The sequence below is a fragment of the Engystomops pustulosus genome, chromosome 7 (assembly GCF_040894005.1).
Source record: "Engystomops pustulosus chromosome 7, aEngPut4.maternal, whole genome shotgun sequence".
NCBI lineage: Eukaryota > Metazoa > Chordata > Amphibia > Anura > Leptodactylidae > Engystomops > Engystomops pustulosus.
The window spans coordinates 44,684,618-44,701,082 of record NC_092417.1 but is presented as its reverse complement, the minus strand read 5'-3'; the positions used below and the strand labels follow the sequence as shown (position 1 = coordinate 44,701,082).

The following is a 16,465-nucleotide window of genomic DNA, read 5'->3' as shown; positions in this document are numbered from 1 at the left end:
TGAAAATGTATTATTATTATTAAAAATTTAGGAATCTCTAACAATTTTCAGTATCCAAACCTAGTGTATAGTGATGTGGAACTTCCTTCCATGTGACCTCTGCTTATTCCCGCAGAAATTGATGAGCCGCAGCGCCCGTAATTTGACATTGAGTTTTGCCGCTTCTCTTTTTTTTTTTTTTTGTCTAACCTTGTCTAAATCCTCAGATAAACAAAAGCGAAGGACAACACGCTAAATTTTCTGTTTTTGCTGCCACAATGAGAGAGCCGTGCAGCGAAGTGAATTTTCTCTGTTGATGATTACTTTTTGCTACAATGATTTTTATAACCAATGTGTCATTCGGCGAAATTAAAAGCGTCTGCTCCGAGATCTCCTCCAATGGCTTCCTCACTAATGAGCTGTCCATGCAGGGCGCACAGAGAAATCCATCATGTTTTATAGTTTCCAAGGAAACTATGTCACCGGATCAAGTATTTCTAGGCAACGTCACTAATGTCTGAAAATGGCTTTCGATGCAAGATATGAGGATGTTTTCTTAGATGAGCAGTTTACACTACGGATAAAGATGGCATAACACAATCTCTGGTACTAGAATCTCATGTTGTAATCCAGTTTCCTACTAGATATAGAGCCCCTTTGCTGAATAGATATGGTATCTATACCCCTACCCTATCGTGACCGACATCCCCGGAACCAAGACGTGGCTTTAGGTGGCGATACATTCCTATAAATATGGTTAAGTTGTAACAAAATTGCATAGATGAATAGTGCAGACGATAACAGTAAACTTTTTAATATACTGTGTCTGTGTGAGGACAGATGCAGCAGAGCTGTGTGTGTGTGAGGACAGATGCAGTGGAGCAGTGTGTGATGATGGATGTAGCAGAGCTGTGTGTGTGAGAGGATGGATGCAGCACAGAGCAGTGTGTGTGAAAGAATGGTTGTAGCAGTGTAGTGTGTGTGAGATGATGGATGCAGCAGAGCTGTGTGTGTGAGAGGATGGATGTAGCAGTGCTGTGTGTGTGAGAGGATGGATGTAGCAGTGCTGTGTGTGTGAGAGGATGGATGTAGCAGAGCAGTGTGTTTGAGAGGATGGATGTAGCAGTGCTGTGTGTGTGGGAGGATGGAAGTAGCAGAGGAGTGTGTGTGAGAGGATGGATGTAGCAGTGCTGTGTGTGTGGGAGGATGGAAGTAGCAGAGGAGTGTGTGTGAGAGGATGGATGTAGCAGAGCTGTGTGTGTGAAAGAATGGTTGTAGCAGTGCAGTGTGTGTGAGAGGATGGATGAAGCAGAGCTGTGTGTGTGAAAGAATGGTTGTAGCAGTGCAGTGTGTGTGAGAGGATGGATGTAGCAGAGTTGTGTGTGTTAGAGGATGGATGTAGCAGAGCTGTGTGTGTGTGTGAGAGGATGGATGTAGCAAAGCTGTGTGTGTGAGAGGATGGATGAAGCAGAGCTGTGTGTGTGAAAGAATGGTTGTAGCAGTGCAGTGTGTGTGAGAGGACGGATATAGCAGTGCTGTGTGTGTGAATGTATTTCACCTACATTTTAGAATATGACCTCCATACCCTTTATTCAGCACCAATAATGCACTAAGGACCTTTAAACCTGCACATAAAACGTTTTACTGGTATGCACAGGTAGCTAAAAAAGGTCTTCAGTAACTCATTTTGGCATAATTTTTGCCAACTGGGAACTGGGGAGTGGAGAAGAAGGGTACTGCACGCCTCAGTAGCCTCTTCGATCTCTCCTACCTGTGCGTCCTCGGTACGCACCCTCACACTTCTGTAGCGGTTTGGCTCCTTTTGAGCTATGAGCGTGCACAGTAGCCCCAGCTTCAGAGCGCACACTCATAGTAGTACTCCTGTGGGCTCTGAAGCTGGAACTGCTGTGCATGCACAAAGCTGTGAAGGTGTGTGAGGGTGCCCACCCAGGATGTGCAGGTAGATGCGTTCACAGAGGCTACTCCACGGCCCACTAGCCTTTTCCACTAATTAGCATATTGGCTAGATAAAGTGTAGATTAGTTTAGAATTAGAATTTAGAATTTTAGGATTAGGAAAAAAAAAGATTAGTGCTTTGCACATTACTAGCCACCTACCATCAGATCTACCTTAATAGATAGAATTCTAATGGAAGGAACCCAGTCTTGCTAAAAAGTGCCTGTATTTTATAGTCCAATGGTCTGGAGGAAGAAGCACTGCCAGACCTCCTGACCACTGTTCTGGCGTGCAAAGTGCTCAGAAAGCATTTCACCCAGTATCCGAAAACAGTACCTCTGTGTGAGAGGATGAATGTAATAGAGCAGTGTGTGAGAGGGTGGATGTAATAGAGCAGTGTGTGAGAGGGTGGATGTAATAGAGCAGTGTGTGAGAGGGTGGATGTAATAGAGCTGTGTGTGAGAGGGTGGATGTAATAGAGCAGTGTGTGAGAGGGTGGATGTAATAGAGCAGTGTGTGAGAGGGTCGATGTAATAGAGCAGTGTGTGAGAGGGTGGATGTAATAGAGCAGTGTGTGAGAGGGTGGATGTAATAGAGCAGTGTGTGAGAGGGTGGATGCAGCAGTTAATACACAGATATACTGATTTTGAAGTTAATAGAAACCACAGCATGTACATACTAGGCATCAGCATTCCTGCAAGTATGAAACTTGTCAACCAATAATATAATGGACAAAAAAAGACCCCCCAGGCCGTCATCAGTGTATGCCTATTGGGATGTGCCAGAGGCCTCACCAAATGGATTGCCTGTCAGTTTTTCACTGTCAGCATAATATATTGCTTTATATAACTAGTACATAGCATTAAGTGAGAAAATGATTGAATGTCAAATTCTCCTTATGGAACTAAAAGCCAAAATAAATATCTGCTTCTATGCTCCCAAAAACTCTTCTTGTTACAAGCTATTATTTATGACTGGTACAAGACTTCATGTGTGTTCTTTGCTTCAGGATGCTATTGGGTATTTTTTATTTTTATGTACTTTTACTTGTGTTCTTGAATTGTTGGAAAATGTAATAAAACGTTTACATTAAAAAGTCTAAAGATTTTTTACCTGTCGGCCACCAAAAAGTTATAAAAACTTACTCATAAAAAGTCTTATGTATTCTAAAAACAAAACCAATAAAAAGTGAATTTCATTTAAAAAAAAAAAAACTCACCCAATTTTTTTTTTTAAATTGTAAAAATTTTCAAGCTATACGAATAAGGTAGCAGACCCACTTTAAGTTTGGGTTTAGGGTTTTGGTGTGTCGCACCAGGAACACCCCTGGCCAATCACAGCAAGGCTAGTAGGCTGGGGTGACAATTTGCTGATTTGGCTGCACGACCACCAATCCGGCAATATGTGCAGAAAACATCCAAACTCTGGACCTGAACTTAAAAAGCAATCCCGCTCATCTCTAACTAAAACCATACTGACCCACAGAATAAGTGCTAACCTTTGTTTTTGATTGTGTGCCTGCTTCATGTATTCCTATGGGCTCATGTACAGCTGTAGTTTTTACAGATCTAAATGTGAACTGAAAACTCAGAGCAGGTTCTATTGTTTCTGGTGTTTGCAGCTCGGATAGTCTTTTCTATTGTCAACAGTGTGTGAGCTGACCTCACGCTGATGACACACAGGCCTGTTGTTTGCGGCTCAAGAGCAACCTACGTTGGTGTAGACTTGTAGCTTAAAGAGTAACTGTCAAAGTTTTTTATTTTTCATAAATCAATAGCTTTTGGGATGTAAAACAACTTTGCCTATTATCTTTATTACCTATATGCAGCAAATTCTTTCTTATCCCCCACAGATTACCTCAAAGTAGCAATGGCTGCCTCCTCTCCATGTGCTAATAAGCCTTGGAGTCCGTAGATCTATCTGAAGCTTAACAGACATATTCATAGAAGGGGAGCTGCAGCTCCCTGCTCACAGGGGAGGAGGTCATGTGACAGTGTATTAAGAAGAGCTGGATGTGTGAATGCAGAGGTCTCCTGAACAGAATAGTGAGATACAAGATCTCCCCTGTCCCCTGTCAGTCCCTCCATCCCAGTCTGGGATTCTACAGAACTTTCTCTGTCTCTCTCTGCACCCCATGCTGCTCCCCCCCCCCCCCACCTTGTCATCTGCATCATCAGCTCAGTGCAGATATTAACCCTTAGTGCTCACACAACACAGGCTACACACTTCATGTACTAATGATTTCTTCCACTTATTACATGTTCCCTGCTCCTACATGTGATGGAAGCTGCCAGGCTAGTTACCATATGCATCTTGTATGTGCACTGTGTAGTGTTCAGTGGATTTACTTGTAGGAAACTAAATGTAATTAGTGTTACTTTGAGAGAGAACACAAGGCATCATGGGATCTGTCGGCAAGCAGCTGGCCTAAGCCTGAGGGCATAGACAGGCAGATATTAGGAAGGAGCTATACAGGATCACAAAGGTGGGGTCCAAGAGCTGAGCAGTCTGCAACACAGACAAGTCACATGTTTTTTGAAATGCATCCAAACCAAAGCCCAACCCCTGGGACTACACAGAGGATTGTGTCAGGATGACAGGTAAGTTATAACACACAATTATATTGTAATGCAAATGCTTAGAGAAAGAAGAAAGACATATGTGCAACACAGGTGTAACAGACTTCTGTAACCTGTCTTTAGTGAAAATAAGGTCCCTGGTTACAGGTTCCCTTTAAATACTTGAATATTAAAGGGGCTCTGAAAAAAAATTTAAACAGAGAAGATCTCCCAGATTCCCCATCTTGTAAATAACTGAACCCCTTGGCAGGACCCAGAAGATATCCATTTCAATTGAATTAAAATGGCTTGCCAACCTTAGTAGAACTAGCACATCATTATATCATGTAGCCAAAGGGTGGATTCGAGCTGCTGCACTAAAGAGATCAAGCTCAGTCAATAATTGATTGTGTCAAAGGTCAAATTCACTTAGAGAGCTGCACATTTGCCAGCTCAGCAACACTGCACGGAGACTTGGGAACTGCACTCTAGATCTTCCTACTCAGCATGGCTGTTACTTTTACTTTCAGCTAGATAGGGAATGGTGTGCACAGCAGGGACTGAAACTGTTCTGTTAGAAGATAGTGCTTATAGACTACTATAGCCAGATAGATGGCAGAGAGGATTGAGGCTCACTTGCCAGAGTTGTAAAAACTAAACGACAGTAGCACTAGGCCATATTCAGCCTGTAACACCCATTATGCAGTCTGCACTACAGGATTAGTATAGACAGATAATGTCTAAGGTGGGGGGGATTTGCAGCCTTTTTTAACAAACTAAGCAGAATTTCTTTATAAAATATATTAGAGAAATGTTCCCAACACTCCGGTCAACACAATATTAAATATTATTTGAAAAGATAGGTTTACAAATTAGTTTGTACATTCAAAACAGCAAAAATAACTCTCTTACTACGCTGGGTATTTCCGATCTGTGAAACACTCGAGGAAAGGCTTCTGTAGTGGGGGCTGGAGCTGTAATGGTGGAGGCACTTGTGTCTCGCTCCTAGAAGCACAGGGCAATAAACAAAATGGTCAACTTATATATTGTAGGCACTTTATATTATATACTATATATATACATACACTATACAGAAATAAATCACACCTATAGTATAGAGCAGGGGTAGGGAACCTATGGCTCTTTTGTTGGCTGTATCTGGCTCTCAGACAGATCTTTAATAAATAGTGATTGCTGCTGTGTGTCTCTTAGACTGATCACTGGACACAGGCAGTGATGTTACCGCTGCCTACCTCCTTTGTACGACCCAGGCACCATGTGAGCAATGAGGAGCTGGCTGCAGGGACCGCTGGAAAGTGATTTTTTTTTTGCTGTGACTAAATATCTACTGGGAGGCATGTGGTGGAGGTCAGGATTTGTAGTAGTGAACCACCTGGACTACCTCGGACAATGATGTAAGCAGACACCTGGGACCAGAATCTAAGTGGCACCCGGTCTTCACCAGAGCCTGCCACAAAGTAGTATGGTCTTGCTGAAACGTGGTACCATCAGGTTGTTCCACAGGGGTGACTTGTCCACGGTGGCAGCCAAGGTCGAGGTACAGGATCACTAGGCAGTCTCATGGTCAAGAACAGACAGGGGGTCAAGGCAGGCGGCAATGACGCAAGGTCGGGGATGGAGCAAGAGTTCAGTGCTGGCAGCGAAGGGGCAGAATTAGGAACAGGTCCGGGGTCACAACGGGAGGTCAACACGTGGGAAGGAAACACTGTGGAAAGCTCCCTAATCGGCATGAAGCACTAAGAGCCGCCGGTCTTTATAGGAAACAGGGAAGTGGGCAGCGCCAATCAGCGGCCCACCGGCCCTTTTAATCTGTGAGTGCGCGCGCTGGCCAACCAGGACGGGAGCAGGAATGTGGAGAGGTGAGTGAGCTCAGAAAGGGGAGCCGCCACGGAGAGGGGCACGGGTGTACCTGCAATCCGAGACGTAGATCGCAGAGGCACCCGGGACACTGGGACTACCTATCTGCTTGGGGGCATGTGCATATGGTACGGCTCTTACGGAATAACATTTTAAAATGTGTGGGGTTCATGGCTCTCTCAGCCAAAAAGATTCCTGACCCCTGGTATAGAGTTAAAGGGTTTGTACCAAGCTTTTAAGTTATCTTAAGTCTATCATGAGGAAAAAAAAAACCACGATCTGGAGAGCAGGTAGGACGAGCCTGCGCTCCGACCATTAGTGAGAGCAGGATCCCCATTCTCCGGATTGTGGGGATCCCAGCAGTGAGGCCCTTTGTAAACCCCTACACCAGTAGTGGTGATCCTATGGGTACCAGAGGTGGTACTCAAGAGCCCTCTCTGTGGGCACCCAAGTCATCAACCCAGCACAGTCACATACGACTCAAGATGTGATCCTCTCACAACTATTTTAAAGCGACACATACTTGGCTGCTTGGGATTTCAGGAAGAGTGAGAACGCATGGAAAGGCGATATAATGATAGTTCAAATTTGCCCTTCTTTCAACTGTATTGGTGTCCTCAAGAGACAGATACGATTGAAAGCTCTGACAGAGCAGGCAGCAATACTACTTAAAATGCTGTGGCGGCACTTTACAATAAATAAGTGGGCTTTGGTTGAATTTTGGGCACTTGGTCTCTAAAAGGTTTGCCATCACTGCCCTGAACTGTTGGTAGGGGATCATTTGAAAACTTGGAAAAATCTGCATCAAAATTTTTGACATGTTTAGTAGATATAGAACAACTTAATGGACCTAGAAGGACATTTCTCTGACAGTATTCATAATTTGGTAATTTGGAAACTATGAACAGTGTAAGCCTAAGGTTAACACATATAGACCAAGGGCTCCTCTTTATTATAAGAAAAGCCTTGTAGGGTCTGCCGGGCACAAGTCCCGCACTTTTTTTAAATGCCTAAAACCGTACAAATGGGCCTAAAACTGACATGCAATAAGGGATTTACACACACAACAGTGTAAAAATAAGAAATCAGGAAACTTGCCTTTGCATTTTAGATTTAGCCATTTTACTCACAATAATTTTTGAGATGACAGCTGTGATATGTTGGTCATGCTTCTCAAATATATCTTCTAGATCTTCCTCAGCAAAATGAACCTTTGTTCCAGAAACCTTTGATTTCTTATTTGGCCCCGGAGTAAGGATTGGAGGCAAATCAGAAAAATCTTTAAAAAAAAATTAAATAATAGGTAAGAGGTACCGTATTTTCCGGACTATAAGGCGCACATAAAAGCCTAGGATTTCCTTAGAAATCCAAAGTGCGCCTTATAGTCCGGTGCGCCCTATGTATGGCGCAGGGCAGCGTACCCTACTTAAATAGGTCCCCGCTACCGGAGACAGCAGATCTCCAGCAGGAACTGCAGACCACGTGGGACGAACAACTTCTGCCGCGTGGTCTGCAGTTCCCGCAGGAGATCTGCTGTCTCCGGTAGCGGGGACCCATGTAAGTATGGTCCGCTGCCATCCTCCCCCCTGAAAGGACCCCCTTCCCCGCTCACCTCTCCGGTCGCTCCGTCTCTGCTCTGCCACGCCCCCGGAACTCCGACACGCCCCCGGCCACCCTGCGCCTTATAGTCCGATGCGCCTTATATATGGAATAATTCCATATATAAGGCACATCGGACTGATGCGCCTTATATTCCGGTGCGTCTAATGGCTCGGAAAATACGGTAACTAATCTTGTAACAGTACTGCAAGAACGGTCCTATATGTTACACTAAAGCATGAGCTTTACTCCACACCACAAAATGTGTCCTATGTAGCACTGCAGCATTTCAGAGAGAACACGGTCAAAAGAAGCCAGCAGAGACCTCATCAGAAGACCTGGTTGTTTTTTGACTTAATTGGTTTGTATCAGGTATAATTGTTATCCCCTATGTATAGGATTGGGAGTAACAATCTGATTGGTTGGGTTCCACTAGTTGGTACCCCACTGACAGACAGAGCCTGGAGTTAAAGGACATCTACCACCAGATTAGTGATGGTAGACAGTCCTCTTATGCATGCCATTACCTCTAGGGCAGTGGTGGCGAACCTATGGCACGGGTGCCAGAGGTGGCACTCAGAGCCCTCTATATGGGCACCCTTGCCATCACCCCAGGACAGGGTTCACCAGATAAAACTCAAGGCCTCTTGCAGTCCCAGGCAGCCCAGACCCTAGAAGGAAGCTAAAATGATAAGCCAAACTTCCTCTCCTTCTTTCTACTGTATTGGTGTCCTCAGGTGCCATTACAATTTAAACCTGTGACAGAGCAGGGAGTAATGAGTTACTGCTTAAATTGTCGCAAAATGTGTGGGTTTTGGTTGTTGTTTGGGCACTCGGTGTCTAAAAGGTTTGCCATCACTGCTCTAGGGGATGATGGCACAGTCTTCAGCTAGTTCCAGGCCTTCCAGATTCCTCAGAAAACAACTTTATAAAAGTATTCAAATGAGCACAAGGCACCAAGGCTCACATCAACTGAGTGTCTCATGGCTCCTTCGCTCCATAATTATTCATGCCCCCCCAGCTCTTCAGTATTCACGTCATGTCCCGCTATGCTGCAGGCTGCGCCAGAAACAAGTTCTCGTGCATGCGTGAGATTTCCAGACAGCCAGCTGATGTCATAGCAGGGTGGGACGGAGAAGTGAATATCAGGCAGCCGGCGGGAATGAATAATTAAAGAAAAGCAGAGCTATGAGGTGACATGAGCCTGAGCATCTCAGGCTCATTTGCATATTTATATAAAGTTGTTTTCCGGGAAATCTGGCAGCACTGGAACTAGCTGAAGACTGTGCCATCATCCCCTAGAGCAGTGGTGGGGAACCTATGGCACTGGTGCCAGAGGTGGCACTCAGAGCCCTCTCTGTGGGCACCCAGGCAATCACCAGAGAGGTCTCCAGGTATCTTGGTGCAGTCTCAGACAGCCCAGGTACTTGCTGTGCACAGAGCTATTTTCAAGTGACAGCACTACCTGGAACTACAGGAGGGGTGGGAAGGTGTGGACAGATCTGGATTATCATTGTAGCTCCTGCCCTGACAATTCTTCCTGTTTATGGGACCCTGGAGGAAAGCTATAATGGTCATCCAAATTTCTTCTATTTTCTGCTTCATTGGTGTCCTCATGGGGCTGATAGGAATGAAAGCTGTGACAGAGAAGGGAGTATAAATCACAAATTAAATTTCTGGGTTGGCACTTTGTGATAAACAAGCTGGTCTTGGTTGTAGTTTGGGCACTTGGTCTATAAGAGGTTCGCCATCACTGCCCTAGAGGTAAGGAGCATCAGTAACATGATGGTAGATGTCCTTTAAGGAGAATGAGAAAGGAACCCCCATTCTCCTGAACTGCAAGGGTGTGTTTCAGTAATCAGTTGGGCTCCAGCTGTTGGACCCCCATGGGTCAGATTATTACCCTTATCCTGTGGATAGGACACATCAGGATAGTATGGGGCAATTCAAGGCTTTAGGTGCCATGTTATAGATCCAAAGCTCAATGATGATACAGACATGTGCATAAGTCTTAAAAGACAACATGCACCAGTCCTTACCCTGCATTGATACCACATCTCTTCCTGCAGCTCCTTCTGTGGCCCCCTCTCTTCCTTCTTCTGGGTCCCCTTTTCTTTTATCTGCTTTCCTAACAACAGTCGCCGCTGCAGAACTTCGGGCAGCAAAAAACTGATTCTGAAATTCCAAAAGATCTTCTTCCGACTCTCCAGGCTTAGGTCTTGAAAGCATATTGATTGTCTTTTAGAATATCTAGAAGTAGAAATACAGAAAATCAGTTTTCTGTTATACTGTATTACACTGCACACAGAATACATGCATATAAAGTCTCAGGCCCAGTTCACACCTGCCTTTGGATCTTTATCTTGCATCACTGAAATGATAACGGCAGTCTGACGGGTCTTTTCATTTTAATAGAACTTTAAAGGACATCTACCACCATATTACTGATGGTACACTGTCCTCCTGATTAATACATTAATACATGCTGATTAACTCTAGCGGATGATGGCACAGTTTCCAGCTAACTCCAAGGCTCCTGTATTGCTGAGAAAACAACTTTTTAAAAATATTTAAATGATCCTGAGGGCCTCATGGCTCATGAATTCAGGTGCATGTGCAAGAATTTAGGGGGGGGGGGGGGGGGCGGCATGCATAATTATGGAGCGGCAGAGCCATGAGTTGCTTGGGTAACGTAAGCCTGAGCGCCTCAGGCTCATTTACATATTTTTATAAAGTTGTTTTCTAAGCAATACAGAGCCCTGGAGTTAGCTGGAACCTGCGCCATCATCCCCTAGAGCAGTGGTGGCGAACCTATGGCACGGGTGCCAGAGGTGGCACTCAGAGCCTTCTATATGGGCACCCTTGCCATCACCCCAGGGTAGCCCAGGACCCTAGAAGGAAGCTACAATGTTAATCCAAACTTCTTCTCCTTCTTTCTACTGTATTGGTGTCCTCAGGTGCCTATACAATTTGAACCTGTGAAAGAGCAGGGAGTAATAAGTTACTGCTTAAATTGTCGCATTGGCACTTTGCTGAAAAATATGCGGGTTTTGGTTGTAGTTTGGGCACTTGGTGTCTAAAAGGTTCGCCATCACTGCCCTAGAGGTAAGGAGCATGTTTAGGAGGACTGTCTACCAGTAATCTGGAGGTAGATGTCCTTTAGAGACTTCTGTTTGCTCCACTTCCCATAGTGCTTCTGTTATTTGAGCAGAAAATTAGATGGAAGCTGCAGAAGCTGTCCTGTTAGAAAACCGCAAGACTCACAGAAGTCAATTAAGAACATGATCCAGATCAAAAAGACTTGGCACTCCTTGATAGGCAGACTTTCATAGTGGTATAATTTATTCAAGTGAATGTAGAAGGGTATTCCAAATAATACATGCAACGTTTCTGTCTATATACATTAAACCTTCATCAGGCACGATATGCAGTGTATATAAGAGTGAAAGTGCTATAAGGAACTGCCTCTAAGTGGACGTACCCGCCAATCTACTTTCTATGTGCGCTATAGCAGTCATGGCACCGAATCTTTCACTCTTATATATCTTGTAATCCCTGCCTGATGAAGGTCTAATCTATATAGTCCGAAAATGCCACGTCTCTTTGATATTATCTGGATGGTGTGGTAACCTACTTGAGCATCCGATGTGATTAATGTAGAATGGTTGTATTATCCATATAATAGAAAACATGACACGGAGGCAGGATGTGGGGTCCTTAAAGGGCTTGTGCTCCACTGACTTCTATGGGAAGTAGATTATAGTGATGTGTTGTTCGCGAACGATGGGAGTTGGCTCACTTAACTCCACCCCTAACCAGCTTACCAAACCCCCAGGGGTTATCCGAGTTAACTAATAAATTAGGGCCAGGCTATTTAAAAATAATTAACGTGTACTTACCTCCTCCGTTGCTGTCGGTGTCCCGCGCTGCGGTCCATCTGATCCGTGCCCCTGTTGGTTTACAGGGGGACAGAAGCCGCGCACAGGGAGCTTCCGGCCGGCTCCTCCCATCCGTCCCATTCTCTCAGCATTGTAAGCGCTGGGAGATGGTGTCGGATGGGAGCATCCGGCCGGCACACAGATCAGATGGACCGCGGCGCGGGACATCAGCAGCGCCGGAGGAGGTAAGTAGATGTTTATTATTTTTAAATAGCCTGCCCCAGCCCGGCCCTAAATTATTAGTAAACTCGGATAACCCCTTTAATAGAGAGCCGTTCAGGAGCCAGAAGCTCTTCCTAGTGAGAGGAGCCTAATCAGCCAGCTCTCTAAGAAGAGCCGCAATTCCCATCACTAGTAGATTAGTACAACCCCTTTAGTGAAATCCTGGCCTCAAGCAATAATGTGTTGACACAGGACCAATACAGGGAACATCAGAGGCAGCCAGTGATTGGCTGAAGAGGTCACATGTCTATGTCAATACTTCATAATCAGATGCCAATATACAGAGACTGGCATAGTCCTGGCTATGTCTCCACATATTATACTCCATTATAACAGGTTGACAGCTGCACTATATGTCTGCACAGGGTAGGATAGTATCTAATAAGTATGGTGACACGACGCATGTGCAGCAGCCTGACACTGAGGAGCTCTGTGTCTCCATAACATGACGATGTCCGCGCTGTCCTGCGATATATAACATAATGAAGAATTGCAAGACAACACGAGTCACTCACCTATTTAGCAGTCACTTCAGGCCACATGGGATAAACTTCCGCCCTAACACTGACGTCACTTCCTCCCTACGGAACGCAAAGGTAACTGAAAAAACTCTCCCTATCTGAGGGACAGCGAGAGCGCATGCGTCTTGCCAAGACGTTCATGTAAAATCACTTTACTTTGTAGGTGTAAATCATTTTCTTCTGGAGCAGATTTCCCAAATACATCTACTTTATTTTACATGTACTAATCAACAGTGATTTCTTGAGTGTCATACGTATAAGCTCTGCCACTAGTGCTAGGTGCAGAGATGTGATAAATTCCAAATAATAATATACCATTGTAAGTGTGTACAAGTAACTGTGGGAAATAAATTTAAAGTGCCTATAAGTTGCACTGTATTCTGTGCAGGGCTGCAATCTGGAATTTCAGGGCCTCATACACTTTGTGCTCCCTCTTACAACATATAGAATGAATCCCCTGCCCCACCTCCAAGGTATGTTTGACATTTTCCACCTTTCCCACTCCTCTGAAGCTGTACACGGCTCTGATGTCATCACATCTCCTCTGCCGGCTTCAGAGCTGCATAGTGATGGGTCATTCACGAACGAGCCGGCACAAAAATCCGTCTCTTTCGCGTGAACGAGGGGAGTTGGCTCCCTGCAGTGAGCCAATAGCTCAATTAACCTCACGCCTAAATGGCTCACCACTCCCCCTCAAACCCCATAAAAGTGGAGTGTTGTGGGGTGACTTACTGACCTCAGGCTCCCCATTAAAGGAGCCGTTCAGGAGCCAGAAGACGCGGCTCTTCTTAGTGAGCGTAGCCTAATGATCCAGCTCACTAGGAAGAGCCGGATTTCCCATCACTAAAGACGCTGCTGCTGCTTTTGGAGTGAGGGAAAAGATGGGAAATGTCGAACATTCATTGGAGGAGGAGCAGGGGATTCTACAGACAGGGGGCTATTGTGTGGGGGCAATCTGACTATTGGCTGCTGTAAGGGCACATATTGCCAATGATGGTGTTGAAGGTTATTTGAGGCGCACTTGTCACCAGGAATGTAATTTTTGGTTGATGACAGGTTCCAATAGCCTATGCTATGCTGATCTTAAAAATGCATCTGTTAGCATTCTTATTTATATCAGTACTTTATAATAGTTTATTTCACATCACCTGGGGAACATGGCAGCTGCAGCCTGTGTGTGCCTGTGTCAGTCTCCTTTCCTCCTCACTCATCCAACACCCTCAGTCCTCCCCACTTCCAGTCATGGGAATTGACGAGGCTTAATCTTAAAGGACATCAGTTTGACTGATGATAGACATCGAGCATGTGAGTTCTACAAGTCACAACTACTGAAACTGTTCTTATTGTATTCACGAGGGGCACGATTGTCAAGAAAAAGAGTTTTTAAAAATTTGCAGGTTAGCCTGAGTCTTTTAGGTACCGCCTTCTTTTAATTTATGCACCTCACCTACTGTCATAGTCCCTCCTGGTCCTGCCCAAAGACTTTGCAGTAAACTCATGCCCCACACTCTCCCAGCTCCAGCTCTCTGATGTCACCGGCTCTCTCTAAGCTCTTCAGGTGGGACTGTGACAGTGTAGGGCGTGCATTTATTAAAAGACGGCGTAGCTGAAAGGCGCTTAGGTGACGTAAACTTTTTCTTGACAATCATGCCATGCTTGAACATAACAGCTCCATTACATGTGACAACCATAGTCAAATGAATGATTGACCATAGTCTGTTCCTTCTGGATTAGATATACGGGTTTGGTTTCTTGTAGGTCTCTTGTAAGGCCTCTTGTAGGTCATGCTTGATGTCAAGGGAGCTGCCTTACAAGATAGCGTGGTTACAGAGGCGTGGTTTTCCTGATCCCATCCTGGAAAACTTATTTGCATATTTTCATATAAGACTTATAATCTAAACATTTTTTTTTCCTATAACACTCAAAGATGAGGGCTTTTTATGAGGCAACCCCTTAAAAAATTTTTTATATATAAAAAAATTATATTATAAAACATAGTATCAGTGGCGTATCTTGGAGAGGCAGGGTCCCATAGTGAACTTCTGAAGGGGCCCCACTTACCCCTTAAAAAATATACATATGGTGTATACACACCATATATACATAAATACAGCATATACACACATACATACAGTACCATATACATCCATGCATCATATACACAGACATACACATCATATAAACATCATGCATCATATACACAGACATACACATCATATACACATCACATATGCAGCATGCACACTTAGTGCATATACACATCACAAATACACACATAAACCATATTCACATCCAATATCCCGGATGCTGGGGCCCCCTGACACTGTGGGCCCATAGCAGCTGCTATGGCTGCTACCCCTGTAGTTATGCCCCTGCATAGTATATATACGGTACTCATTTAGTGTCAAAGGAGCTATTTAATTCATGGAATTTGATACAAAACTTGTGCAGATGATATTCCTATGCAGGTAGAGGTGTTCTAGTTTGTAGTATAGGTCACAATGAGCTACTGTGAAACTATGAAACACACTTATAAATAAGAAATAATAACAGTGCAACATAGATTGCAGTTATTTTTGGTAGCAAAAACTTTTCCACTAAAGGTTATCCTGCTTAGAAGAGTTGCCAGGTGATACTGTAAATTCTTCTGCTGTCATCATCTGTAATCCTTAAGGGAAATTATCAACAGGTGTTGAGTATCCCTGCAGCACCAGCACTGCGGAGGGAAGAAGCATTACACAATCCTCACTTACCAGTCTAATGTACAGGCATGACAGGTAGGCAAATTAAGAGGCAGTCTTTGGTCTGATTAAAGGAAATCTACCATTTGTTTTCAAGAATTGTGAGCCAAACATACTTTGAGAATGCTGTAGCGACACTGATGCAGAAACATATCTTGTTCAATCCCTGATCCAAGTGGTTTCCTTCAAAAAACAATTATAAAATTCAGGAAAGCTGGGTTGCATTCTGCCTGCTATACATAAACTCATTACAAGGAACTTCATGAACTATCCAGACAGGGCTAATCAACCTGAGCCGGATGCCTCATACACAGCAGCTGGGGGATGATGGTGCAGCAATGGATTCCTTCTGCTTGACAGCCACAGGATGTCAGGATCAGTGTTGGACTGGGGTATACAGGGCCCGGCAGAGAATTTGATTCATGGTTCCACCTAACCATTTATTCAATAACAATGGATGTTGGGGAATAACTTAAAGCATATGGTCCTGGTACAAGGGTTTAGTTTGTCCACCACCCTCCCCTGATTCTGCCTTTTATTTAATGTCACTAAGGCCCCTTCCACACTAGCGTTGCAGTTCACGTCAGGGTGCAATGCGTGAAAAACTGACGTTTTTTGCTGCATTTTTGGGCCTTTTTTCCTTGGAGTCATTAGCGTTTTTGTGTTTTCCACGCTCGTGTTGTTCCTGTTTTTCTTGGAAAAACGCTAGTGTGGAAGGGGCCTAAGATCATCAGAACTAGGATATTATGGTATGCCCTGGCTGGAATGCAAAGGGATTGAAGAGAACCTTCCATGCAAATTAACCCACCCCAAAAAAAAACTTCATTAAAAAAATGCCTGCAACAGAGACCAAAAAGTCTGCCACGACATGGAGAAATCACTTTTAGACCAAAAAATAATAAAAGTGTACAAAAGTATTGAGAACCATAAGGCGCAGAAGAGTAGAAGGCACTCACCAGTCTTCCAAAAATCTTCTTCTCTTTATTAGGTAACAGACATATACTCACAAACAGGAGGCAATGTACATGAGGAAGGACTTGTAGTGCCTTATTGTTCTCAATACCTAATTTGAA

The 16,465-nt window shown here is 44.3% G+C and overlaps 1 protein-coding gene across 2 annotated transcripts in view; it reads right to left on the bottom strand.

The window, feature by feature from the left end:
• The window catches only part of RPAP1 (RNA polymerase II associated protein 1), a 40,839-nt gene extending 28,067 nt beyond the window's left edge, over positions 1-12,772 (bottom strand). Inside the window, exons 1-4 of one of the 2 annotated variants that reach the window (XM_072115703.1) lie at positions 12,646-12,772; positions 10,010-10,220; positions 7,502-7,650; positions 5,406-5,498 (exon numbers count right to left, since the gene is read on the bottom strand). In XM_072115703.1, coding sequence (XP_071971804.1) covers positions 5,406-5,498; positions 7,502-7,650; positions 10,010-10,199 — 432 coding nt within the window. In that variant the 5' untranslated portion in view covers positions 10,200-10,220; positions 12,646-12,772. Of the gene's footprint in view, positions 1-5,405; positions 5,499-7,501; positions 7,651-10,009; positions 10,221-11,604; positions 11,716-12,645 lie in introns of those variants that run through there. The other variant, XM_072115704.1, reaches the window with a different exon arrangement.
• Between the last annotated feature and the right edge of the window lie 3,693 nt (positions 12,773-16,465).